Source organism: Saccopteryx bilineata, chromosome 1 (assembly GCF_036850765.1).
Source record: "Saccopteryx bilineata isolate mSacBil1 chromosome 1, mSacBil1_pri_phased_curated, whole genome shotgun sequence".
NCBI classification, from domain to species: Eukaryota; Metazoa; Chordata; class Mammalia; order Chiroptera; family Emballonuridae; genus Saccopteryx; species Saccopteryx bilineata.
In genome coordinates this window covers 14403719-14431599 of record NC_089490.1, presented here as the reverse complement: position 1 = coordinate 14431599, position 27881 = coordinate 14403719, and the positions used below count along the sequence as shown (strand labels likewise).

The window sequence follows — 27881 nt, the reverse complement described above, 5'->3', positions numbered from 1 at the left end:
CCCGCAGGCTTCCAGCTGGGTGAGCTGAAGGCTCAGCAGACACCAATGGCAGGGCCACCCGGATAGGGCAGGGCCACTGGACAGGGCAGGGCAAGAGGTCCTATGGGGCAGGCAGGGTCCTCCCTGGCCGGCCTGCACTCCGCTCTCCCTTCTCATCCGCCGCCCTCCGTGGCGCAGCTCCTCAGCTGCTACAAACCAAAACGGGGACGCGACGTTGGAGTCCTCTTACCTTTCAGGTTTACGTTTGACTTTGTGGGGTCTGAGGGTTCAAGGGTCTCAAGTGCAAGCTAACCAGGAACTAGAGAGAGCATTGGGGCTCTGGAAGCTGGGGCACAGAGGAACGGCAGATGGGCACACGCAGCTCAGTGTGCCCTGTGGCCCTGCAGGAGAGGGGACTGGCCTGGGCAGGCCCCTGCTGCTCTTTTTGGTCCCTTTTAACTTCTAATTTTATTTTCTACCACCCCCAAAAAAACCAAAAAGACACAAATGATAATATTTTATTATTTTTTTAAAAAAAGGAGCATCCCAAATACAGGATTACGTAAACACTGGCAGGTGAACATGTGCAATTTAAATACAGAGTGAAGAGGCCGAGGGAAGGCATCTGCCCGTGAGAGTTCTGCAGAGGCAGTCCCACCAGAGCACGGTGTGGCGCCGTCCCCCGTGGAGGCGCCATTTGCTTTCTGAACTCACCGTGCCCATTTCAACACTTTCAAAATGGTGGCAAGAAGTGGCATTGAATAGATTACCAAACCCCTTCTTAACTTTCTATTTTCGCTCAAAAAGTGTCTCCATATCATACTTGGTCTGCATTCAAGCCTGCATTCAAGCCTGCATTCGGGTTGTCGTTACTACCCAGGGACCTGCAGGAACTCTCTCTGCAGACGTGCGCCCTTCCCGGGATGGTCCCCAGCGCTCCCCAGGTCTGTCTCCATCAGCTCGCACACCTTCTCTGGGATTTCCGCCTAAAGCAGCTGTGCAGGCAGTGAGGCTGCTCTCCCCTGTGCTGTCTGCCCTTCTGTCAACACCTCTCCTCCGCTTTGGAGAAATCATTACTGTCATCACCAGACACCCTTGAACAGCCTCCTTGCCCACTAGTCTCCGAGTCCCCAGTGGCAAGGGCGTCCTACTCTCCCGCACGTGATGTGATGTGGACACAGACTCGGACTCGAAACCTCAAGTCCAAGTTCATCTTGGCTTGCTGATACCTCTGAGCGAGACAGTCTGGGCAAAACCATTTCTCTATGAACATGATCCCGTGTGAGCCACCTGGCTTACTTTAGGCACTTAGAAGAAACACTGAGCCAGAGCCCCACCTCTTCTGTATCAGAAACACCTGCTCAGGGGATCAGTGCTGACTCCAAAGGGAAGGGCTGCAGCCCGGCCTGTGTTCCCATGAGGGCGGAACGTCCCGGCCCTGGGAACGAGCTGCTGTGGCTGAGCACAGCCCCCCAATCACAGCAATGCAGAGCCCCGGGCTGGGGGGGGTGCGGGGCGGGAGAGACCTCCTCTCCCTGGGGCCCAGCCTCCTCCTCAGCCACCACCACTGGCTGGCACAGGCACACTGACCTCCACCGCTTTTCCATGGGGTTGGGGCCAAAAGCACAAGCCAGGTTGGGGGAAAAGAATCTAATTCTTCACAGCCTGAGTGAGTCAATGGTTTATGTGGAAAACAAGTGTGGAGCACACGCCATCCTTGCAGCTTGGCTTCCTGCCTGACAAGGACCGACACGGCGTGAGCACGGGCCACAGCGCACGGACGCCCCGGGCATCAGCAGCACAGCAGCTGCGACAGGCGCACAGACCACACACGGCCAGGGCAGACTCCCTCTCTATGACATAGCAAGAACTGAAAGTGCGAGGCAAGCACCAGCAAACAGCTCCTGGGCTGCTCAGTGACTAGTGGGCATGACCGTACACTGGTAGCGCCACAGCCAGACCTGACCTCAAGTATGAGCCAATCAGCATCACAGAAATAACACTGCCCTCTGGTGGCTAAGTAACCCCAACCCCACACCTTAACCTGGCGTCAGCCTTCCCCATGGTGCCAGTGGGCATCAGAACGCTGTCAGCGGGAGGTGATTCAGCTCAAACCTGATCACCATCTCCGAGTGGGAAACAGCACTGACTCCTGCTGTTATGCTGACCACACGCACAGAGAACAGGTCCTCAGAAACCTTGTTCTGTAAGCCTGGAGGGGCAGCTCTCAGCACCATCTGACTTCACCTCTGGAGGCCCGGGACTAGCAGTCATAAAACAGAGTCGAGCAGCTGACCCTATGGGAAAGGAGTTGAAGAAAACTGGACATGCTCATATCCTGAAGAACCTGAACGAAACGACACCTCTTTGTAACCCGTGATGAGTAAACGCTCTGGGGAGGTGACTGGACAGCCAGCCTGGACCACAGAATGGGAGCTCATCCAGTGACACACGTGGCTCTGGCCATGGGGACCCCGGAGGACGTGGGTCAGTGCTGGGGGGAGAGATCTGGACGGTCCACGTTATGCATGATCACGCAGCTGACCGACCGAACACAACCACTAGGTCTAATTTCTTTTCAGCTCCCCCTCCTTTGGGGATTATATTAGTATGGCTTCTTAGTGTGAGCAGCCGACAGGCCGTCTCAAAAATGAAAAATATCCTGGCATCCAAAATAACTCCACGAGTATGAAAAGAATATACAAAGAAAAAGTCTGGACTGGGACAAAGCTGATGTCCCCCCAGGGACCCCCAGTGCTGGGGAGAAGATGGTGCCCACATCCTGAAAGCCTTCAGGTCCCCGCTTGGCCTCCCAGCCACACCCACAGCCATGTGCCACTCCAGGGCGGAGACCGGCGGCTTCCCGCCAGTCCAAGCCTGGGCAGCGCACGTGGCCTGGTCTGGAGAGGTTCTACTCGAGCTGTGAGTTTCCTCCCAAGTGAGTCCTTCATTGAGGCTCAAGCACCACGAAGCGGAGGCTTTGTGAACACTGTTCTGCCATCACCCTTCCTGCCAGTGAACAGGTGGTTTTGGAGCGTTTGCTGCATGAATGAAAAAACAAAACTGAATTTAAGTGCCTAAGAATTTCCTTTCAGACAGTCTGAGTGAGAGCCTCGCTCTTCCCTGATGCGATCTGGGCTCAGACGCCACCGGGAACGGCACCTTCATGAACCTCCTCTGAGCATGCCGTTAGCGCCCATCTGAGGAAGACGGAGATTACCTCCTTTTCCATTTGGTCCCTTTGCTAAGTAACGTGCCTGCTATCAAACAAAGCACACAGAAGCCAAGAACAAAGCATAAAGGACAAGAACCGCTCTGCCGGATATGAGGCAACCGGAGTCCTGACTTCCTTTTCTGCTTCTGCAGTTATGCAAAGACTCACTGAACAGCACCAGACCTCATGTTTCAAGTGACCAGGGCTACTGCAAAGCGGGCAGCTCACTTCCCAGTGGGGCTGTGCCCCCCTGCCGGGGGGGCAGGTACCCTGGGAGGACGCACATGGATGGGAGAGTGGGGCAGGATGGGGGAGAAGCACGTCTCTTGCTCACGGGGAGGACTGGCTGTGGGCAGCCCAGACAGAAAAGCTTCGAGGAGGGGTGGACCCACAGCTGGCCCTACTCCTGAAAGTCGTTAGAAGCCATCTGAGAAAGTGGGGCGTTTAGCCGGTCAAGTTCGTCCACCTGGGGCGGATGATGCATCACCACCTCCTGGTCCTCCAAGACATCCTCCCCAGTAGCTACCAGATTAGTGAGCGATTTGCTCCGAACACACTGGAAATCCACGTGGCGGCTCTTCCCTTCTTCCTTCTCCCACGACATCTGGATGAAGGGCCGCTGCACGTAATTGTAGATGACTTCGGATCGGCCACCAGGTCTTCTCTTAATCTTTTCTTTACAGGTGGGGTAACCTGAAACAGGAAAGGCCGTCCTCATGACTTCAGCATGTGCTCACTCTGGCTGCCTGACCTCTTCCTCACCACATCCATTTCCTCCCAAATCCAGAGACGCAGGAAAGTGACCAGCCTCTGACCGCGATCTCCCAGCCCCAGAGACCCTTTCCCTCCTGCACAGTTGGTCTCAGCCCTGGAAGGGAAGTAAAAATTCTACCCCTCCTAATGGGAGGGGAGAGGAGCTTCTTACTGATCTCGGAAGCTTTTAGTTACCGGCAAGGACACTGGACAGAAGCCCTGCGGGGCGCGGCTACTCCAGGCCTCTGCTGCTGGTGCTCAGAGGGCACACCATGAGAACGAGCTCAGGGAAGGAGGAATGTTTAGCCTAAAGAAAAAACAGGGATGCCGCCAACATATCTGCCAGGCCATCATATGGAAATGGCAGAGATCTTACTCAGAGTCTAGACTGAACAGGGCGGCGGTCTCCTATTAGAGATGTTGAGGAATGTCCCCACAGTGGAACAATGTGATGTCCTGCTCTGGGCAGTGGAATGATCCCTACCACCCTGTCCCCAGGGTTTCCAGAGACAAAGGAAGCACACAGTATAAAGAGATTTACTGCCTGACCAGGTGGTGGCGCAGTGGATAGAGCATCAGACTGGGATGCAGAGGACCCAGGTTCAAGACCCCGAGCCCGCCAGCTTGAGTGCAGGCTCATCTGGTTTGAGCAAAAGCTCACCAGCTTGGACCCAAGGTCGCTGGCTTGAGCAAGGGGTTACTCGGTCTGCTATAGCCCCACGGTCAAGGCACATATGAGAAAGCAATCAATGAACAACTAAGGTGTCACAACAAAAAACTGATGATTGATGCTTCTCATCTCTCTCTGTTCCTCTCTGTCTGTCCCTATCTATCCCTCTCTCTGACTCTCTCTGTCTCTGGAAAAAAAAAAAAAAGGAAGAAGAAAAAAAAAGAGATTTACTAGATGATCTCAAAAACCTCTTCCAACTTTAAATCCCAACCTAAGTCAGACACAGTGAAGACCCGCTGGGTTCTGTGGGTGAGACCCGCGACTTAAGGGAGAGGCGCAGGACGCAGGAGTCAGAGGCCTGTGGAGGGAGGCCGGGTGGCTCGGCAGTCTCTGAGACCCTTCCACGGAGACCGCAGGTTGGGAGTCACTGCTCAAGAAATGATCTTTAAAGGTGAAGCAATTCCGTCAGTATGTCTAGGCATTTCTCAAAGGTATGTATGCTGGTCACAGCCAAACCTGACCTCAAATATGAGCCAGTTAGTTTCAAAGAAATAAAATTACCCCTGGCTACAAAATAACCCTAACCCTAAACCTTAACCCAGTATTAGCTTACAAAACTTAAAAATGTTGAGTCTCTACGCTCTAGTGTTCAGGAGGAGCCTTCCTGATCGCAGAAGGATGCCCCCCGAGACGGCTGGCGCCCTCCGACCTCCGACGGGGGAGCCCCAAGACCTGCTCCGCCCCCCAGAGGCCTGGCCCGCACTGCGCTCCTCCAGAGGCAGGAAACTGGAGCTTACTCCTCCGCTGCCTTACCACATGTGCAGCTGAAATAGGATGAGGAGGAATGTATGGGCAAACAAAATGGAAAGTGCTTCACACTCGGGGAGGCCTGTCGTTCTCCTGTGTCCACTGTCTCGGTCCCCCGGCGGCCGGGCTGAGGGACCGGAGCTGAGGCCCTAGCTCCAACGTACCCCGTAAGCCATGCAAGCTGAAAGCGGACTGGACTCCGTTACCTTCGATTCCAATGCGGATGTTTTTCAGGCCGCGTTCCTTTAACACTGTTTTAGCAACATCCCGATTCTCAATGTATTTGAAGAACCTGTAGAGCTTGGAGCTATAAAGAACTGGGGGAGAAAGATCGGGTGTTAGTCATGGAGCGGAGACCTCTGCGAGGAAGAAGGGGGGCTGGATCACAGATTAGACATTAAATAATACATTAACCATAAGAAAAAATCCATACAAGAAATTTTTATCATCTCAGGGCAAGGAAGGCCTTTCTGGGTATGATGTAAAATCCAGAAGCCATGAAAGAAAAGCTTATCCCCCCCATTACATAGAAATACATCTCTGCTTAGTCACAACCACCACTAAAGCTAAAGCGACAAATAATCAACTGGAAATATTTGCAACTTGTACTAGAAAAGGCTAACCACCTTGATATACAGTGGTCACAAACAGTGTTTGCACAAATTGCTAAGCAAGCGACTAACAGTCTCATTTGTAATGGACAAAAGGCACGAGTACAGTTAACAGAAAAGGAAATAAAAATGGCTCTTAAAAATGAAGATGTTCAGCTTGACCTGTGGTGGCGCAGGGGATAGAGCGTCGACCTGGACGCTGAGGTCGCCGGTTTGAAGCCCGGGCTCGCCTGGTCAAGGCCCATATGAGAAGCAACTACTAGAAGTTGTTGCTTCCCACTCCCCCCCCCCCCATTCTCTCTCTCTATTCTAAAGTAAGTAAAATCTATTAAAAAAAAAAAAAGGAAGATGTTCAGTCTTATTCATGAAATGAGAAATGTAAATTAAAACTCTAGTTAAAAAAAAAAACAAAAAAAACAACTCCAGTAGCAGTCTGACCAGGCAGTGGCGCAGTGGATAGAGCATTGGACTGGGATGCGGAAGACCCAGGTTCGAGACCCCAAGGTCGCCAGCTTGAGTGAGGGCTCATCTGGTTTGAGCAAAAGCTCACCAGCTTGAGCCCAAGGTCGCTGGCTTCAGCAAGGGGTCACTCAGTCTGCTGAAGGCCCGTGGACAAGGCACATATGAGAAAGCAATCAATGAACAATTAAGGTGTTGCAACGCGCAATGAAAAACTAATGATTGATGCTTCTCATCTCTCCGTTCCTGTCTGTCCCTGCCTATCCCTCACTCTGACTGTCTCTGTTAAAAAAACAAAACAAAACAAAATAAAAAAACTCTAGTAGCAGACAGAAAAGTTTAGTAAAACACTTTTGGTAAACGGGTGCAGAAAATAAATTCATGTTTTGTGAGTATAAATTGGCTCAAGCTCTGTGGAGAATAATTTGGCAAGATCTATCAAAATTACAAAAGCTTAAGGCTTTTGGTACAGAAATCCCACTTATAGAAATATCATTCTATAGCGACGTGCATGTGTGAGAGACTTGTATAGAATAGTCACTGTGGCGTCATGATTTATAGCTTAAATGTCTGTAACAGGGCTGGTTAGCGATCACAGCAAAATCATGCGATACAGTACTGTGCCGCTATAGAAACTCGGAAAGCTTTCAGTGTAAGAAATGGTACTGAAGCCTGACCAGACGGTGGCGCAGTGGATAGAGCGTTGGACTGGGATGCGGAGGACCCAGGTTCGAGACCCTGAGGTCGCCAGCTTGAGCGCAGGCTCATCTGGTTTGAGCAAAAATTCACCAGCTTGGACCCAAGGTCGCTGGCTCAAGCAAGGGGTCATTCGGTCTGCTGAAGGCCCACGGTCAAGGCACATTTGAGAAAGCAATCAATGAACAACTAAGGTGTCGCAATGCACAACGAAAAACTAATGATTGATGCTTCTCATCTCTCCGTTCTTGTCTACCCCTCACTCTGACTCTCTCTGTGTCTCTGTAAAAAAAAAAAAAAAAAAAAAAAAGAAAGAAACGGTACTGAAGTCTGTGGAACACGGTATCATCTGAGAGGAGAACCTCGTGCAAGTGCCCGTGTGTGCACTGAGTGCATCGGGAAGACACTGAGGAGGACAGCAGACAGACGAGGCCAGCTGGGAACGAGACTTTTCAACGTATATCCTTTCGTACTTTTTGGATTCTGAATTATCGCTAATTCAAATGGATTTAAACATGAAACAGACGGAGGTAAAAATGCCGGCTCAGAAGTGACGCCAGACCAGACGCTGGTGGCAGCAGGGCAGGCAGACGGACACAGGGAGCACCCGCCTCACTAGGCTGAGCTGACCACCAGGCGGTGTGCTCGTCACTGGCTCAACAGTGACATTCCCAGTGCTCCTGGGACCTACTGCTCCCCTGGGCAGCATGTCACTGGCCAAGAACATGACGTCATGCAGGTGGCTCCTACTTTGGGAATATTCCTCCCCCATGGGTGGGGGGTGGTCTTCATCCCAGTCCACAGAATCCTCATCCGTCAGCACAACGATGTGGCACTCTCGCTCCCCCTTCTTGGCGCAGCCCACCATGATGGGCAGGATCAGCTCTTCGAGGTAGTGATCGAACTGCTTGTGGGCACCGTCGTTAGACAGCTCGTGCAGCAGCGCGCCTGGGGAGAGAGGGGCCCAGTGAACACCCCGCGGCCCACGTGCATGTTACTGGAGTGAGAAGACTCAAGTGATACTGTTATCACTGATAAGGTCAGAGAAGTGACCCGTGAAAGGGCAGACTATTTGTTTCCTGCTGCACGGAGATAACTAGCCCGTTTTGTTAAGTGTTTCACATTCTACCATGCTTCCGTTTCCTGCTTAATATTAATAACACCTGAGCCTTCTGACGAATGGAGATTCTGCTGAACACAGGGTCATACCATAAACATGAGTTCTTCCTGGGACAGAACCTTCATTTGGGGATGACTCTGTGGCACTCCTGAAGATGCCCGGGGCCCCAGCGTCAGGCACCTCGAGTACCACAGCTGAGGAGTCATCTCGTTTGGTGACACCAAGGGGCTTGCGCTAAGGATACGCTACCCAGTGGAGAAAGCACCAGTCCGGAGAACGTGGTGGACTCTGCCGGGAAATATGTCATGAACTTTAAAGAACAATTTAAAAAATAATTTTCAGGAAGCCTGGTAATGATAAGAGCACGGACTTTGTATTTAATTAGTTCTAATCTCAGCTTTTAATGCTTTGAGTTTTAAATAGCTAATTTCTCAGTCTCATTTGTTAATTAAGGTTATCACCCATCTTTTAGGGTTGTTATAAGCACTTATGCCAAGTTCACATCTGTAAAGCACTTAGCAAACACTAAGTTAAAATAATAATATATATTGAGCGGGACACTTGAAACCATGTCAACACAATAAATTAAAAATTAGAAAAAAAATTAATGATAAAAATAATGGTAAGAACCCAGCTAACTTACACTGTTTAACTTTATTAGCGAGACATCCCGCACACGTGAGACTCAGTAGCGAGACTTCCCGCACACGTGAGACTCAGTAGCGAGACTTCCCGCACACGTGAGACTCAGTAGCGAGACTTTCCGCACACGTGAGACTCAGTAGCGAGACATCCCGCACACGTGAGACTCAGTAGCGAGACATCCCGCACACGTGAGACTCAGTAGCGAGATTTCCTGCACAGGTGAGACTCAGCACCCTTATCTGTTAAAAGGTTGAGACACCCAGGTCCCAGGAAGGGAAGGACTCAGCCTGATGACCCAGGGGTCAAGCCACATTTAGAACCCACTCCATGTTCTCGTGACTCCGCCTCCTTGGCGCTCGGAAGCACAGGGGACGGGAGCGCATCCCACCTCCACCTCCGCGGGTGATTTTCAACCCCGTGAAACTCTTTCTGTTTAGCAATAAAAAGGGCCAGTCAACTGCAGGCCAACTCAGTCCCACTGCTCCTGTACTTACTCAGATCCTGACAGCGGATCGTGTTGAAGTCGAAGTTGATGCAGAGGTAATCACACGTATCTCTCAGGTCTGGGATAGAGATGCCGTCAGGACAGTTGATGATGCCAGTTTTGTAATAATCCTGTCAACAGGTTAAGAAGAAGAAATGTAGGCAAAGGACAAGATGAAAAATGACCGCTTCAACACCCTCTTCATCGCTGGTTCTGCTCAAGTGATGGGGTCCGAGCACCATCACGAAGCTGAGTGACTCATTAAATAGTACAGTGGCTGCAGGCGGTCCTGACATGTGTAATCACCATTTGACGCCTCATCAGGCTCACACAGCAAGAAGGCTTACGTTACAAGAAGAAAAGAGAAAGCAGGAGAGTCAGGAGAGTCAGGAACACGCCTGCTGGAACTGTCAGGGCGTGGACCCTGCGGGCCCGCGGGCAGGATGTGACAGAAAGGCTAGCACGCACCAGCACCGTCCGGAAGACAGTGCAGCTGATCCCCTCAGCGATCTCATACTCGCCCTTCTCGTTGGGCCGGGTGAAGTTGTACTCTCGTCCGGGTCCGAACATCCTGAAAAACAGCAGGCAACGGGGTGACCATCTCCCACAGGATTCGTCACCTCCCCTTCCAGGAGACTGTCCCATGTTACTCTCTCCTAGTGAGGGTAGTGGAGGCTGGGGGCCCAGCCCCCAGGGAGGTACTCGGGTCTCAGGAAATGCCCCTTAGACGGGAACGGAGGCAGCCACTGCATTCAGCGTTGGAGTGCTTGGAGGCCTGAGACCTCACGTGTCCCCAGCGTTTACTTTTAGAAGTAAAACAGCACCACAGAGCTGGATGGGCGAGGGCGCCTCTCCCACCCTGCCCCGGCCCAGGGCTCTGCCTGCACGTGCACCGGGCAGCCCGGGGCAGCCTCCCGCCTCCTGCCCTGGCCTGGTCCTTCCCCTCCTCTGCCAACATGTCTGGCACGCCGGCCCTCAGTACTCCTCGGCTTTGCTTTTCACATCCCATCTGACAGGTGAATCTGTATTAGTAGGTACAAATGTGTTCATGCTTTCCCTTCCTGGTACAATTTAATGGTGGAGCTCTGGGGGAAAGTGCCCTTCCCTCCAAGGAGTAACTGGCACACAGGACACGTAAAAAGGGGGCGGTATTCGAGTGAGCAGTGTGACACAGGTCAGAGCCGCAGGCCTGCTCTGGGCATGAACTCAGAGGCCATGAGGATACAAGGAGGAGTCTTGCTTTCTTATTCCTCCTTTCCCATCCCTCCTCCCTTATGCCAAATCCCCTCCCAAAGCTGGCCCCTGCCTGCTAGGACCCTGCTGCACCTCTGTGTGAGCTGCGGAACCGAACCGAAGTCAGGCGCTGCCTCCAGGCGACTTCAGTTCCCTGTGGGGGCACGCGGCCACTTCCTCCCTGGACCTGCGGGGAAGCCCTGCCGTTCCACTGGGCACACTGTCAGCCTCCCCTCTGAACTGGGGGCTTTCCAAAGGCCTGGAGAAGACTCCCTCGAACATGCTTTCCAAATCACTCGACCATATATCAGGAGTCCATCCTGATAAAAGCCGTCTCCAAAGAATGCTGACGTTTCTCTGGAACGTTCTGGTTGAAATCTAGCCAAGACAGTTATGACTCAAAATAGTGAACACCACGCCATGAATATACTCTCCTTACCATCAGCAGGACCTAACCTCAGAGATATTTCTCTAGGAACGGCATCAAGCCGGTCTCCCTCTCCTAGCCTGTCCTCTGTGACTAGCGGGTCACAGTAAGCTCATTATTAGCTGGACTTACAAATACTGTATGTAGCCACAGGACAGAATTCATGATCTTAGTCAACTCAGCTGATGGGCCATTTAGATAAAGAAACCTTCCTGAGATAATCTACTAGATTCAGAGAACCAGTCACCCAAGAACCTGTAACCCAGAAAATGCTTGCCTTCTCGTGATCACTCCTTGCAGAGGGAACCAGCTCAGCCCGCCAGCCCCCCAAGGAGCCCTGTGGGGGAGGGGCTGGAGGCAGGGCACTGAGAACTGAGGCCAGGAAGTCTGGTAAAACATAGGGCCAACTTAGAAGATGTTTTAATGTCCTAGATTAATCTTAATTCAGATGTTTGAAAAATATATAGGTTTGGGGTTTTTTTTATGTGAGAGAGTCAGAGAGAGGGACAGATACGGACAGACAGGAAGGGAGAGAGATGAGAAACATCAATTCTTGTGGTTCCTTATTGTTCATTGATTGCTTTCTCATGTGTGCCTTGATGGGGGGGGGGGGGCTACAGCAGACTGAGGGACCCCTTGCTCAAGCCAGCGACCTTGGGCTCAAGCTAGTGAACTTTTGCTCAAACCAGATGAGCCCGCGCTCAAGTTGGGTTTCAAACCTGGGTCCTCTGAATCCCAGGCCGATGCTCTAACCACTGCGCCCTGGTCAGACGAAGTTAGATCTTTAAATAAGATCTACTCCTTAAAAGCCAAATGTGTGTACAAACGTTACTGTTACTGTTATTTTACTCTTAGCGCATCTGCCCTTCCCCAGGTTAAGGTCTCTGACCAGCCAGAAAGGGCGTCTCCTAACTCACAGCCCGGCTCCCAGAGCACTGCTCCCCCACACAGGTGCGGGCCCCCCCTACGCTCTGACCCTGAGCCCTGAGGCGGGGGTGAAGAGTGGAGGGTGAGACCACAGTCTGAAGAGAACAAGAAGAATGAAGAAGACGATCACACAGCAACGCAACAGGCGGACACAGGCTCCGGAGGCCAACAGCGGCGGAGGCACTGAAACACCATAGCGCGGGTCCCTTTCCAAGCACCATGGCAAAAGGTGGTCGGAAAACAACGCTTTTGGGGACTGGCTGTGCTGTCGTGTCATGTGAAACATTTGTCTAATTCTGTCTTTTCTTTATCAAAAGACAAAAGAAGTCCCCCCCAAAAAATAAAAGAAAAAGAAAAGATCATGATTTACAGATCTCACCTCATCCCACCAAGTCTGACTCATGGAACCCAGAAAACGTGGATAGAAGAAATTGTGACTAGAAGAAATCAAGTAGCCGACTTCTGTTTTGGAGTGAGTGCACAGAGGCACAGGGAACGAGACCGACTATTTCCCAGAGTTCTCCCTGTCTGCACGGACTTTCGTTCACTGCACTGGCTTTGCACGTAACTCCGGTTCCCAGGCCCACAAGTCACCCACACACAGGGTTTCTGAGCGGCGTGTTCTCCCTGTCTCTCCACGGGGGTGGGGGGGGGTGGGGGTGGGGGGGGTGGGACTGGGCAATGCAATGCTCTTTATTCTCGCATCTAAAGCCAGATCGACAGCAGGTGTTCTAGTCACAGAAACAGAGCATTTGGAAGGAAATGATCACCAATTACCTCCCCAGCATGGTATCCGGATGAGCAGTGAAAATCTGTGGGTTCACCACAAAGCGTGTGCCATCTACAAGAAGTGTCACTTTCTCTGGCGCCTGGGGGTGGACATTACTGCCAAAGCCCGCCGTGCTGTTCCCGAAGCGTTCTGGAGCAGGAAAGGGCTCATGGCTCCGTTTGCTCCCACTCGGGAAGCAAGGGCCTCTGATGTCCTCGGGGAGCGGCATTATGTGCGGGAACAGAGGGTTTGCTGGTGGGGACGCGTGGTCAAGTGAAAGGTCTAAAAGATCAGATAGACAAACCAAAATAACTCAGCAGTGGAAGCCTTGGGGGGAAAAAAGAAATCCTCTCTTCTTTAAAAAACAATAAAAAAATTAAACCAGAAGCTCACAGGTTTTCAGGGGTTCACAGGCAAAATTCTTGCCTAAGGCAAGTAAAGAACAAATACACCAAGAGACTTATATTGGACCCCCCAGCTTCCCCCCCCCGTGCATGTGTGCACATGCATGTGTGTGTGGTGGGAATAAAGATAATAAAGGTAGTAATACCCACACTTTAAAATAAAATTAAAAGTTTTAAAAGTAAACTTGTGCATGGTTTAAACAAACTAAACATCAGCGAAGACTGTTCACGGAACAGCACGCTCTTGCCACCCCCACGACCACCCAGGCTTGTTTCGGGGGCACCACTTTCTACTTCTGTCTTCACTTCTGTCTCTAAATAAGACTCACAGTTCCTGTGTTTTATGACTTAAGGAACCTGCTACCTCTGTGTGCCAAAACTGTGTGGCAAGTTTTCCACAGTCTTCAAAAATGTCTCCAAGTTTTATTTTCCAGAAAGATAATGATGGATTCTGTCTAATGCATCACTTTTTCTATTAAAGTCAGAGGAAAAACACATTTTCACTCCTTGGGTTAGGACTCATGCTTGGAATCTCAGGGTTGGTATCAACAAAGAGCCATTTTGGTTAAAGTGATTTACTTTCTTTTCCTTTTTTTTTTCTTTTTTAAAGTGAGAAGAGGGGAGGTAGAGAGACAGACTCCCACATGTACCCTGACCGGGAACCACCTGCAAACCTCTATCTGGGGCTGATGCTCTGCCCATCTGGAGCCATTTTTTTTATTTACTTCTTTTTATTAAAAATTTTTTAAAAATCTACTCATTTTTAAGAGTAGAGAGAGGGAGAGAGGGAGAAAGAAAGTGAAAGCAGAAGCGGGGAGGAGCAGGAAGCATCAACTCCTGTGTGTGCCTCGACCGGGCAGCAAGCCCAGGGGTTTGAATCAGTGACCTCAGCGTTCCAGGTGGATGCTTTATCCACTGCTCCACCACAGGGCAGGCCCATCTGGGGCCGATTTCATTTTTCTAAACCTGGCTCATCATCTGTGTAATGAGAATAATGTTCATTCATTCCATCTACTGCACAGGACTGACCAACTGCAAGCATGTGAGAGCACGTAAAAGTGGCCTGCACCAAGTGCAGTAATGAAATCTGAGGTGTGGCCCTGGCCAGCTGGCTCAGTGGTAGGGCATGACCCAGCATATGGATGTCCCAGGTTTGATTCCTGGTCAGGGAACAAAGAAGCACCCATCTGTTTCTCCACCCCTCCCTCTTCCCCTCCTGCAGCCATGGCTCGATTGGAGTGAGTTGGCCCGGGCACTGAGGATGGCTCCATGGCCTCTGCCTCAGGTGCTAAAATATGGCTCCAGTTGCAATGGAGCAAGCCCGAGATGGGCAGAGCATCACCCCCTAGTGGGATTGCCGGGTGGATCCCAGTCGGGCACATGCGGGAGTCTGTCTCTGCCTCCCCTCCTCTCACTAAATAAAAAAATCTAAGGTGTACAGAAGACCAGCAGGAACACGTACTGACAAAAGGAGTACCCAGGAGGCTCCTAAATTGGCAGTTCTCCTTGTATTTTATTTCAATGTAAAAATGTTTCTTAATGAAAAATTTCAAACAAGTTGAAGCAAAGCATTAATACAATATGTATAAGCCATTACCTACATTTGGCAAGCTCGGTTAACATTTTTCTACATTTTCTTCCCACCTTTTTTGGGGGGGAATTATAGAAACAACTGTATGTCTCACTCCCACCCTTCCTGTATTTTAAATTTGTATACAGTAGTTCATGAACACAGAAAATGCCCATGACTCTGGGAAATTAGTCTAATTTTCAGGCACTTAGGTAACCAAAGTACATTTTATTTTTTCTCCCACTAGTTTCTAGAGAAAAAGAAACCAAAATCTAGATCAAAAATCAATTTTGGGTTCACATCCTACAGCTGGAGGATTTCAGTTTTGAATGTGGCCCTGATTTTGCCAAGAGCTAAGTTTCCCCAAATCCACAGGCAGCCTGTAGCAAGAAACACCTTAATCACCAGACCGGACAGGCTTGCACAAGGCAGGGCGGGACTCAAAAATGAAAGGAGGTCTCTAAGTCGCTACTACAGTTCTCTAGAAAGCTTCCCGTGCCCCCAGCAATGAAGCAATTACATGAGGCTGATTCCTGAAGGATGCCTCGGGCTCCACCCTTAAAAGAACGAGTAGGAAGAGACACATTGCAGGAATTCTCCAAAAGGGTGCGCTCTAGGGGGCAGTCACTCAGCTCCTCTGTCAGTTTTTGTATCTAAAATAATACCACAGTCTGATCAGAAAGACACAGGTTCAAATCCCGGTCCCCTAGGTCCTAGCAGTATGCCTCCAATTCCCCATTTTTAACGAGAAAATGCATCAAACTTTCTGTCGAAGGCCAGAAATGAAATATTCTGGGCTTTCTGGGGCAGAGTGTGCCACTGTAGCAGGAAAGCCGCACAGACAACATGGAAACGTAAGGGCATGATGGCTGTATTTCAAACCTGTACTTACAAAAGCAGGCAGCAGCCTGGAGGTGACCACACCCTGCCACCCTCGATCTGAAGGATGTATGTAAAACTCCCAGCACAGTGAGTGGGCAGTAAGTGGGCAGTGCTGTGACTGTTGCTACTGATTTTATTAAAAGTCAGAAAGAACCTAATAGTTTATCAAGAGCCTTCACTTCCTGGCCTGACCTGTGGTGGCACAGTGGATAAAGCGTCGACTTGGAAATGCTGAGGTCGCCGGTTCGAAACCCTGGGCTTGCCTGGTCAAGGCACATATGGGAGTTGATGCTTCCAGCTCCTCCCCACCTTCTCTGTCTCTCCTCTCTCTCTCCCTCTCTCTCCTCTCTAAAATGAATAAAAAATAAAATTAAATAAAAAAACCTTTACTTCCATTAACTCAATAATCTTCCAGCCTTGAGGGGTAAGAAGGATGTTAATATTCTTGCTTTCTTGATGAAGGCAGTGGGGCTCGGGGAGACTAAGGGCCTCACCTGTGGTGACAGTGGATAGGTCGCAGAGCTAGAATTCGAACCTGTCTTCTGCCTGCAAACCGTGCCTATTTTTCATACATCATTACTGCCAACTTAGATGAGCTGCTAGACGAATTAAATAAGCAGAGAGTTTCTGTGATGGTTAGCTTTATGTAACTGTGATATGTAAACTAAGCCAATTCACTGGATATGTTCCTTAGATGAACATTTATGTCTTCTGGGCAGAGCGGATGCGTGGGTTCAGAAAGCCCTCCAAATTAAGTCAAGATCTCTCTCATCAGCGTACCGTCAGTCCTGGGGCCCAGAGGATACGTGAGATTCTGAAGACCAGAGGAAGTCAGGCAGCTTGTTTCTCTTTCCTGGACTGCAGCTGGGGTGCCGTCCATCAGGCCGCTGGGCTCCTGCCGCAGGAACCTGTCGTTCTTGCCGCCACGTTGCACGCTCATGCCTGGGCCCTACGCCCAACTGTGGGCTTGATCGGGAAAACCCTGCAAAACAGGAATAGGCAGGACTCAGAACTTTCAAAACAGGTTGCCGACGACTTCCGTGGCACGAAAATCAAGCTCGAGGGCTGACAGCTCTCCTCCTTGTTTGAGAAGATATCACATCTTCAACACTTCTACGATTTTATATTGAGAGGAATCGGCTGATGTAAACGATCTGTTGGTGAACCTGTTACTAGGAAATCACTTTAAGTCTTACCCACAGAATGGCACTGACCACACTGATTTTTATGGTGCTGCGATAATATGGTGGTGTTTAAAAGGCAAGAGATTTCTGTGATCTGAAGAGAAAGCAGAGTCTATAACATATGGTGTTGTTTATACCAAAGAGACACCAGAGGGGAAGAGTCCAATTGGTCAGTTAGAGAAAACCTGCCCATATATATATATATATATATATATATATATATATATATATATATATATTTTTTTTTTTTTTTTTTTTTTTTTTTTTGTGGCAGAGACAGAGAGTCAGAGAGAGGGATGGATAGGGACAGACAGACAGGAAGGGAGAGATGAGAAACATCAATTCTTTGTTGCGGCTCCTTAGTTGTTCATTGATTGATTTCTCATATGTGCCTTGACCATGGGGCTACAGCAGGCCGAGTGACTCCTTGCTCGAGCCAGCGACCTTCGGTCCAAGCTGGTGAGCCTTGCTCAAACCAGATGAGCCCATGCTCAAGCTGGCAACCTCGGAGTCTCGAACCTGGGTCCTCCACATCCCAGTCCAACGCTCTATCCACTGAACCACCGCCTGGTCAGGCACATATATTTTTTAAACACCAACACATACTCCGGCAACCATAGAGCACCAGGAAATGGAAAACATTCACAGTGATAATGCTACTAAAATGAGAACTGAAACTCTGAGTCACCTGCCCTAAAAAGAGCGAAATGATCAGTTCTCTCTTTCACTTTCTATAGCTTATGCTCACTCCCCAATGCCCAGCTATCACTGGCTCTCACTCAAAATCACACCAAGCTATCACTGGCCTTAAAGTTAATTGTCCCCCCAGCAGGGGGCAGCCATCACAGAAACACCTACTGAGGGAATGCCATGTGCAAGGTATCCACTGACCAGGCAGAATGGAGAGGCCAGGCAGAGGGCTTCTAATCTCTCCTCCAGGCAGTCATGCCCCACAGCCCTTCCCCTTGGGGGCTGCCCATCTTCTGAAAACATTCCTGACGTCCACCCTACTCAGCACTTTCTGTACCGTACTGATTTTGGTGTTTTCATGGAAGAATCATCTCATATCATCTATGGATTGTAGACTAACACCAATTTGTGAAGAAGGTCACTAAGGGCAGTAACATGTCTTGTTTTGTTTGTTTTTTTAAGTGAGAGGCAGAGATAGTTTCCCACATGTACCCTGACCAAGCCCCCTAAGAACAATCGATGCTCTGCCCATCTGGGGCTGCTGTCCTGGCAATGAGCTATTTTTAGCACCTGAGGCAGAAGCCATGGAGCCATCCAGGGCCAACTTGCTCAAAATGAGCCATGGCTGCAGGAGGGGGGGAGAAGTAGATGGTTGCTTCTCCTGTGTGCCCTGACTGGAAATCAAACCTGGGACTTCCACACGCCAGGCTGATGTACTACCGCTGAGCTAGCTGGCCAGGGCTTAGTTATGGCCATTATAATAACATTATGCTAGGGACTATCCAATGTAAGGTATTTTCCCCCGCCGAGAAGGAAGGAAGGGGCCCGGAGCCGCAAAGTGTGGAATAATAAAAGGCTTTATTGAGTACAGAGCGCGCATCCCGCCCAGCGAGGTTCCTTGGCCCTGAAGAAAGAAAGATGGAGGAGATGGAGGCCAGGGAAGTCGCAAGGATTAAACCGCGTGGGAGATGTTTAAAGGGGTCCCTCTGGGGAAGTAGAGCTAATATGACGTGGTGAAATCTCACTGGTTGGCAGACAGTCGCTTTTTTCCAAATGGTTCCTGTGAAGCCTCTTTTGGCACGCTTGAGTGTAGACAGTCCTAGCCAAAGTTCCCAGGTCTGACCTTTCCTACCTGACCATCCCCCATTTTCCACCAACCTTACATCCAAGGCACAAAACAGACCAGGCAAAGCTCATGACTCCTAAGAAAAATCCAGTTAACATGCGACAGAATCTCTGGGGTGATGTCCCTAAAATCCAAGACACTCTTGTACTTGCTGTTACCCAAAGCCCGCTAAAGGAAGTGACACACAAGCTGTTAAAGATTACTTAATGGTAAACTTCCAGGAACTAGCCAAGATAAGATAGCAATAATATCTTAAAAGGGACAGCATTGTCAACACAGCAGGCCATTTTACAGGAAAAAGCTAAGTGTGTGTACAGTAAGAAAAGGTCTGAATGCCTCAGGGAAGAGATCCATGGGCCTGTCCGTGCTGAAAATCCTGGAGGCAATCCACATCACCGTGTCAGAAGATGGTTCAAGGACTGGTTCCAAGAGTGTCAAAAGTTTTCACTGACTCTTGCCTGACTAGCGGTGGCGGTGGCACAGTGGATACAGTGTTGATCTGGGACCCTGAGGTCCCAGGTTTGAAGCCCCGAGTTCACTGGCTTGAGTGCAGGCTTGCTACTCAAGCTTGATTTCTAGTCACCGGCTTGCATTTGGGATCATCGAAACAATCCCATCCTAGCTGGCTTGAGCCCAAAGGTCATGGGCTTGAGCAAGGGGTCACTGGCTCCAGTCAGCCCCCCCCCCAAGGCACGTATGAGAAGCAATCAAGGAACAATTAAAATGATGCAAATACGAGTTCCTGCTTCTCCTATCTCTCCCTTCCTGTCTCTGTCCATCTCTCCCTCTCAAAAGAAAGATTTCACTGATTCTTAGCAAAAGTAAGGACAAAGCAGACAATCACACTCACACACAGACGCACACATCACACTCACACACATGCACCAATTTTAAAGTCCTTGACATTAAAACATCAATCTAATAATAGGTTTTTAGGAAAAAGAAGCGCTACTATATTAAATGTATGTATGATTTTCAGATACATCCTGATTTCAAAAAGATTAAAACGTCAACTGAAGAATTATAGTAGGTTAATGTAATGTTTTCTTGGGAAGGACTATCTTTTGTACCCAAATTATATCTTTACTTCTTTTTTTATATTTAAAGATGTCTTTTCTTTAATGAAATCATGGTAACAGAAAGTGATGCCCGGATGTTATTTATGTCCTAACTGCTGGCAACTTCACAAGAGGCTCCCAACTGCCCGCCCGGGCACCACAATATTACCAGTCATGACTCTCAAAAGATTCGGGATCTCAATCACCTTCCACCCGACTACGAGAACATGTCCAGTTCAGTCCTGTCTACCAAAAATAGAGTCTCTTGCTTAGCTCACTGTACCGCTGGGCAGAAATCCTTGGCGGAAAAGACTTTTCCCCCGTGTTGAGCTGAAGTCTGCCTTCCTTCCTCTGAGTGCCCACTCTGACCTACTTCCAGGCACTGGTTTTAGTCCTACCCCCTGGAATAACGTCCCTCAGAAAACTGTGGTAGAACCGAAAAAACATTTGTTTGAAGGTATTAGACAACCGGTAAGATAGTCAGTTCCTGGGGAGATGTGATGGTCAATTTTAAATGTCAACTTGGGGAGGCTGCAAGTATTGAATCAAACACTGATCTAGGCATTACTGTGAAAGTACCTGTATTTGGTAGATGGGAGGAAGGTCTCTAATTACTTCACTCTGAGGAAGAGCAACCTCGATAATCTGGATGCCTGACCCAGTCAAGGAGTCTCTGAGGAAGAAGAAATGTGACTATAGACGGCGGCTTCAGCTCCGGCCCGAGGTGCCAGCCGGCCCTTCCTGATGGCCGCGCCCAGTCCCCCTTGTAAGCCAGCTCCCTGCAAGCACACCGTGAGATACATGTGTGTAGTTACACACAGACGATAGATATATCACATTATTCTGAGATAGGTACACACACACACAGAACCGTATTCTGTAACTAAAACATGTCTATCAAAAACAAACAAACCAACTCCAGGACCAAATGGCCTGACTAGCAAATTCTTCCATGCCTTTAAGAAAGAAATTCCATCAATCTTACACACTCTTCCAGAATAGAAAAAGAGGACCATTTCCCAATTTGTTCTGAAGGCAGCATAACACAGACCCCAGACTTGATAAAAACATTACCAAAAGGGAATGTCGGTCCCGTTCTCTCATCAACAAGAATCCTAAACATCATTAAAAAATCAAATCCAGATATATTAAAAAAAGATAATGCAACATGACAGTGATTTTCAACCTTTTTCACTTCATGGCACACATAAATTAATTACTGAAATTCTGTGGCACACCAAAAAAATATACTATACTCTTTGCTGATCTGACAAAAAAAAAAAAAAAAAGTATTAATTCTGATTGATTTACAAAAATAACAGTAATAATAATAATCATTACCAACTCTTTTAGTTCCACAGTGACTTTTTTAAAAATCAGGCGCCTATACTTGTATATAAGGATCTCTGGTACCAAGAATTAAACGATCAGACACAACTTTTTATGTGATGTGCCCAATAAGATGCAGCTCTATTGTATGACCTATATATTTATGGTTCAAGACAGGGCATTCACACTGGACACTATTGTGTTGGCTGGTGTCATCTTTTTATTTGGGAAAAGAGGTCAGTGCCCCTTACTAAACAAACAGTCAGGTATTGCATGTTTTAAATTAAAAAAATTTTTTCCCATTGATTTGAAAGAGAGAAAGAGAAAGGGAGAGAGGGAAGTAGGGAGGGAGGGAAGGAGAGAGGGAGAGAGGCACCATCTCGTCGTTTCCCTTAGTTGTGGACTCACTGATCGATTCTCTAACGTGCCCTGACTGGGAGTCGAACCCGCGACCACAGGCGATCCAGATTAATGCTTTATCCACTGAGCCAACCAGCCAGGGCCAGGTATTATGTTTTTAAAATTCTTGTGGCACACTGGTTGAAAATTGCTGCATCATGACAAAGTTTGACTTAACATGTAAAATCAATATAATTCACTACAATAAAAAGTAGTTTTAAAATACTAAAATAGCATGAAATAGGCCCTGGCCGGTTGGCTCAGTGGTAGAGTGTCGGCCTGGCGTGTAGAAGTCCCAGGTTCGATTCCCGGCCAGGGCACACAGGAGAAGCGCCCATCTGCTTCTCCACCACCCCCCCTTCCTCTCTGTCTCTCTCTTCCCCTCACGCAGCCGAGGCTCCTATTGGAGCAAAAGATGGCCCGGGTGCTGGGGATGGCTCCTTGGCCTCTGCCTCAGGCGCTAGAATGGCTCTGGTCGCGACAGAGGGACGCCCCGGATGGGCAGAGCATCGCCCCCTGGTGGGCGTGCTGGGTGGATCCCGGTCGGGCGCATGCGGGAGTCTGTCTCACTGCCTCCCCGTTTCCGGCTTCAGAAAAATACAGAAAAAAAAATAGCATGAAATAGTATTAATATTAGGTTTTAAAAGGCAGGTTGAAATAATATATTCATAGAAAAACAGATGGAAAATATTCATAATCATTCTCCTTTACTTATAGGTTCATCATGATTTTATTTTGAAATGGTGTTTTATTGAGTACTCCAAAGTCTCTAAAATACTTTTAAAATGAGAGAAAAGGAAGGTGTATCTCTAACACAGGGACTCTTGAAGAAAATGTTGTAATTTTTTAAAATAAAAGCTTAGAACAGGAAACTTCGTTATGGCAGCCCTAGCAAACTAATACACAGATAAAACTGCAAAAATTAAACTTCACTCTCTCCCACCCAAATGAGCTTTAGGACAAACACACGGAAGGAGTCTCATATGGTTTTCTGGCAATGTTTTTCAACCTCCCACAGACGAGTGCTGGCCTGAGAAAGAGTTAACACCCTGACATGTGAAGATTACAGACCCAATGATCTTAGTCCCTTAAGCTCAGGGCGATTGTCACTTATCAGCCTGTATCACCAATGAAAATACCACTGAGGCTGTCTTAGAGATCTCAGCAACTTGCAGGCTCATTCAGACAACCTTTTGTACCTGCAGAGCATTTACAGATCGTGCGCAACAGACAAACAGCATTCGGACAAATTGATGTCATCCTCAATGCATCGTGCATGTGGGGTTCGGGGATCAAGCATCATCTTGTACAGTGTCACTCTGTCACGCGCAGTAAAATAAAATTTTATTCACTGCACACTTCCATTTCTGGCGGGCTAGGTCACTGGTCCCCAAGTCTAAAAATATTGAAAACCACTGTTTTACGGTATAGACTGGGATTTTCAAAGGGAGCTGTTTTATTCTAATAAGGTTGAAATTTCTTTTAATAATCTCAACAATAATTTATTCTCACTTTCCTCTACAACCTTACTGACAGTATTTCACATCTGTACAGCATACCATTCAGATTTTGTTCATATTTGTTACTGCAACTGATCCTCACAACCTTCTCTATGAGACAAGCAGGATTGCAGTAACAGAGACACCTGAAACCGAGTCCTCCGGCCAGGTCACAGGTCTCTCCACTGCGCCTCAGTGCTTTCCAAACTTGGGCCAAGGCTCCCCGTTTTTGTAAGGACAGAGATCATTCACTTTATATCTATACTTATTATAAAGCCTTAAAATTTCAACAGTGGAAAGCACAATATGAACCTAAAGAAGACAGTAACTTGAAATAAATTACAATGAACAATAGTAATAAAACCAATGAACAGCCAGCATTTCCTGAGAATGTGCAGCATCTCAGGCACAGCTGTGAGCACTTCACAGGCTCAATCCCAATAACCCTCCAAGGTGGGTACTATTATAATCACTATGTCAGAGACACAGAAACTGCCGGGTACTTTATCCAAGCTGGTAAACGAAGGAGCTAGGATTTGAGCCCAGGAAAGATGGGCTCCAAAGCCCACCTTCTTAACCACTACCCAATGGGGAACAGCTGACCCCTGAACACGGACTAGGGGGCATCGACCTCCCACACTGTTCAAAAACTGCACAAGTTCTCTGCATACTCAGATTCCCAAACGTGGAACTGACTGACCCTGGGGTAACAGGTTTAAACTGAGAGGGTCAACTGAACTGCAGTCATTTGAAAAATAAAAATTCATATTCATGAAACCTCATAGTTCAAGCCCATGTTGTTTGAAGGTCAACTGTATGAGAGGGTCTAAGGCTATTAAGCATAAACCTCAACGGTTTTGGAGCCAGCCAGATGGAAGTTTGAACACTGACAATAGGTTTATGACTTTGGGCAAGCTTAAGCTCTGCGTGTCTCAGATTCCTGAGTTGTAAAATAAAGAGCACGAATTGAGACAATGGACGTAAAAGCATTTAGTACAGCGTCTGACAGACAGTAATGTCGATGATACAGCAAGTCCAGTATTTCTCATTCTACTTTTCATGAATACATAAGAATGATCCAACGTCTAATGTGGGACTCCCAGTAAAACTAAGTATCAAAAAGTTCTCTTCTTGCCTGACCGGGTGGTGGCGCAGTGGATGGAGCGTCCGACTGGGATGCAGAGGACCCAGGTTCGAGACCCCGAGGTCGCCAGCTTGAGCGCAGGAGAATCTGGTTTGAACAAAGTTCACCAGCTTGGACCCAAGGTCGCTGGCTCGAGCAAGGGGTTGCTTGGTCTGCTGAGAGCCCGCGGTCAAGGCACATGTGAGAAAGCAATCGATGAACAACTAAGGTGTTGCAACGAAAGGCTAATGATTGATGCTTCTCGTCTCTCTCCGTTCCTGTCTGTCCCTCTCTCTGACTCTCTCTCTGTCTCTCTGTCAAAAAAAAAAAAAAAAAAAAAAAGTTCTCTTCTTTCATCCCTACTTCTTTCCTTCCTGCTATTGCAGAAATGCACATATACCATTCGGATAATCTCGCTTCTAGTAGGAGCATCAGAATATACTGAATCATATTAGTAGTTACATCAGTCTTTTATTTTGTCTCCCACAGAGATACCTAGTAACTTTGGTAAGGACAACAGTACAGTTATGTGACAACTTCAAAAGATTCTGGACATTGTTCAAACATCTAACACAGGGGTCGGGAACCTATGGCTCGCAAGCCAGATGTGGCTCTTTTGATGGCTGCATCTGGCTTGCAGGCAAATCTTTAATAAAAAAAAAATAATAACGTTAAAAATATAAAACAGTCTCATGTATTACAATCCATTCATTTCCTACCGCTCATGTTCATGGTTGCGGGTGGCTGGAGCCAATCACAGCTGTCCTCAGGGACAACAAATTTTTATTGGATAATGACGAACACGAGTCATTGTATGGTTCTCACGGAATTACATTTTAAAATATGTGGCGTTCATGGCTCTCTCAGCCATAAAGGTTCCCGACCCCTGATCTTTACATAATAAAAGATCACCAATGTACTTAACTTTTACTGAATCTTCAAAAAAAATAACATCTCTTGGGATTACAAAATAACTACATATCTGCTCCTGTTTTTCCTTTTTCTACTTATTCCAGGCTCAGAGTTCCTTATTTTTAGTATTCCCACTCGTCAGGATTTATATGGTTCGATGACATTCTCCTTCAATCTCCCTTTTTTCCAAACACTGCTACTTCTGTAGTCAGTGAACGTCTCTTCCGCTTTCTTCATCTCCTTACAAGTTAATTTCTCTGGAGCTTTTCCATGTTTGAAGCCTTTTTCTCGAGACAGCTCAGGGGGAAGAACGCTGGGCCAGGAGCCGGGAGTCCTCACTCAGCCATCTCATCTCTCAGAGTCTTTATCTGAAAGACGAGAGGCTCGCGCTGGATACATTTGTAATAGGTTTCCTTATATCTCTAAGCCGCATATTTCCATGACTCTGGGTATTCCAACCAGAAATCACTCATTTTCCAACAATTTCCCTAAACTGTCTACTCCAGTTAGCCAAGGAGAGGCAGGCACATTCAGATCTGGGGGCAGAGGAAGTTGTGATAATCAGGAAACCCAGGACTTTGGAAGGAAAGATGTGACATTTGGTGAACCAATAGGAAAAAAGATGAATTAAGAGGAGAAATCAGACACCAAAATGATACTGAAGTCGGAAAAAAGGTCAGAAACACAGAGCCTGACTCTAACCTCACGCCTCCACATTTACTTAAAGAAGGACTAAGAAACAGAAGAAGCCTCTGGTAGCAGACTTGAGGATCCAGCCCTGCCTGCAGGGAGCCGTGTAACTCTGGGCCACCTCTGCAAGGTTACTGCTAAAATGACCTGCTGCCCGTGCTCTGCACAACACACACATTACTGGGGTATCTGATGACGGAACTGAAAGCCCTCCTAAATGCTACCGGTGCTGCCACAAACCGGGGAGTCTGAAAGCTCAAGGCCCTGGGGGATAACATGGCACCCGCTGCCCTGGTTCTAAGGGAAGGAGCCCCAGTTCGCTGAGAGGAGGCAAATCCCACGTAATGGCACTGTTGGTCTGATAATATGGAAAATAGCCCCCAGAAGGAAAAAGGACACATGAATAGGCCCTGGCTCTCTCTCAGCCACCAAGGCAATGTCAGAAATATGTATGAAAGTCATTTCCTACCCTGGTGTCAGAGTCTTGGCTCATGGACTGGCCGGGGGGCAGGGAGAGTAAATCAACAGAGGGATAAGGGAGCTGGGCAGCTCTGAAAGTCCTCAGGCCGCCCTATGGTGCTGTTTCTCCAAGCGTGGGCCCTGGTCACCAGTAACAGCCCAAGAGAGGGTGCTTGGTTAAAATGCATACTCAGGGACCCATCACGGTTCTCCGGAACCAAATTTCTGGGAATGGTACTGGCATTTACGATTTTTATTTCTTGATGGATTTTAGAGAGAGAGGAAGAGAGAGAGATAAACATTGATTTTGTTGTTCCATTTGTTATGCATTCATTGGTTGATTCTTGTATGTGTCCCGACCCAGGATGGAAGCCACAACCTTGGTGTGTTACCAGGACAACACTCTAACCCATTAATCTACCCCGCCAGGGCAAGTACTGGCATTTTTAAGGAGCAAATCTATGTCTGAGAACTACTGCACCCATAATTTGGGGGAGGGTGCTGATATTACTACACATTTTGGGAGCCATAAGAAAACAACACAAACCCCTCAATTTCCCCGGTTAACAGCTGCAGCTAGTCGCTGCGCAGCTTACAGGGGGACAACAAAAGGGCCTGGAAAATGCATGTCCACAAACTGGTTCCACGGTTCCTCCACTGCCCTGTTTATACGCTGTTAAGTTGGCTGGCTGGTCTGTTTATAGATAAATCGGTTCAACCCAGGAATTTTCAGAAATCAACACAAACTCCAAAACAGAGGAGGGGTTTTTTTGTTTTGTTTTTTGGGGGTTTTTGATCGTGCAGTGCCAGGGCTGTCAACCTGAAGACACTGTGGGCTACTAAAAAGTGAGGTTTCATTTAAAAGAAAATGACCGGTTAGGGCTCTGCCCAGCGCCTCTGCAGACAGGGCCGCCCACGGAGGCTCGCGGTTGCGGGTGCGGGGCAGGAGCGCCGAAGCAGGCGCGAAAAGCGGCGAGCAAATGCACTCTCTGCTCGAGTTGAGGAGGCAGTCCCACCAACTACGTCATTTTTAACGAGTTTAGTGAATAGCCGGAAAAAAAAGAAAACTCGTGCCTGCGACTGTTTCATCAATGAACGCTCGGGAGTTCCCACTGGCGGCGAGCCCGACACAGCCAAGGCCCGCAGGAAACAGCTCGGGGACACTTCGGCCACCCCCGCGGCCGAGCCGACGCTGGCCGGACAGGTGACGCCGTCCCCGGCTCGCCGGGCCCCCCGCGGCACGGACACCGGCGCCGGGCCCGCCTGCCGACGCTGCTCCCCGCGGCGAGCGCAGCCCCGCGGCCTCGGCCCCGGGGTCGGCCCCGGCGGCCTTCCGCCCAGGCGGCGTCCCGGGCAGACGCCCCCCGCCCCCACCCGACACAAAGACAGACCGCGGGGCCGCGCCCGCCGCCCCTTACCTGCCGCCGCCCGCTGCCGCGCTCCGGGGCCGGGAGCCCGAATCCGCCCGGGAGGCGCGCGCACCCCGCCCGCCCGCGCCGCCAGAAGCCGCCCCGGGACCGGCCGTGCCGCAGCGGCGCGCGCCCCTCGCCCCGGCCGGCGCGGCCACGCGGCTGAATCACCCGGCGCTTCACGTTAAGAGTCCCCTCGGCGCGCGGGGCACGCTGGGAAAGCCGGGCTCCGGGGCCCGGACCGAGACCGCGGGCCCCACGCGGGGGCGGAGACCGGGGTGGGTCCCTCTTCGCTCACCCACACGCCCCACGGGCCGGAGGAGAGCACACTCCTCCACCTGCACCGCCAAAGT

The 27881-nt window shown here is 49.0% G+C and overlaps 1 protein-coding gene across 3 annotated transcripts; it reads right to left on the bottom strand.

Moving 5' to 3' along the window:
* Positions 1-481: 481 nt before the first annotated feature.
* KCTD20 (potassium channel tetramerization domain containing 20) lies at positions 482-27711 on the bottom strand. 3 transcript variants are annotated; one of them, XM_066237231.1, is made up of 9 exons: positions 27538-27711; positions 20288-20381; positions 16431-16632; positions 12803-13076; positions 9907-10009; positions 9449-9569; positions 7940-8137; positions 5630-5740; positions 482-3886 (listed from the first exon to the last, which is right to left on the bottom strand). In XM_066237231.1, the coding sequence occupies exons 3-9, from the start codon at positions 16588-16590 to the stop codon at positions 3594-3596; spliced, it is 1260 nt and encodes a 419-aa protein (XP_066093328.1). In that variant the 5' UTR covers positions 16591-16632; positions 20288-20381; positions 27538-27711; the 3' UTR covers positions 482-3593. The 3 variants fall into 3 exon arrangements, with proteins under 3 accessions (XP_066093328.1, XP_066093251.1, XP_066093393.1); XM_066237154.1 differs by lacking the exon at positions 20288-20381 and having other exon boundaries at positions 27538-27710; XM_066237296.1 differs by lacking the exons at positions 16431-16632; positions 20288-20381; positions 27538-27711 and adding an exon at positions 16145-16416.
* Positions 27712-27881: the final 170 nt, after the last annotated feature.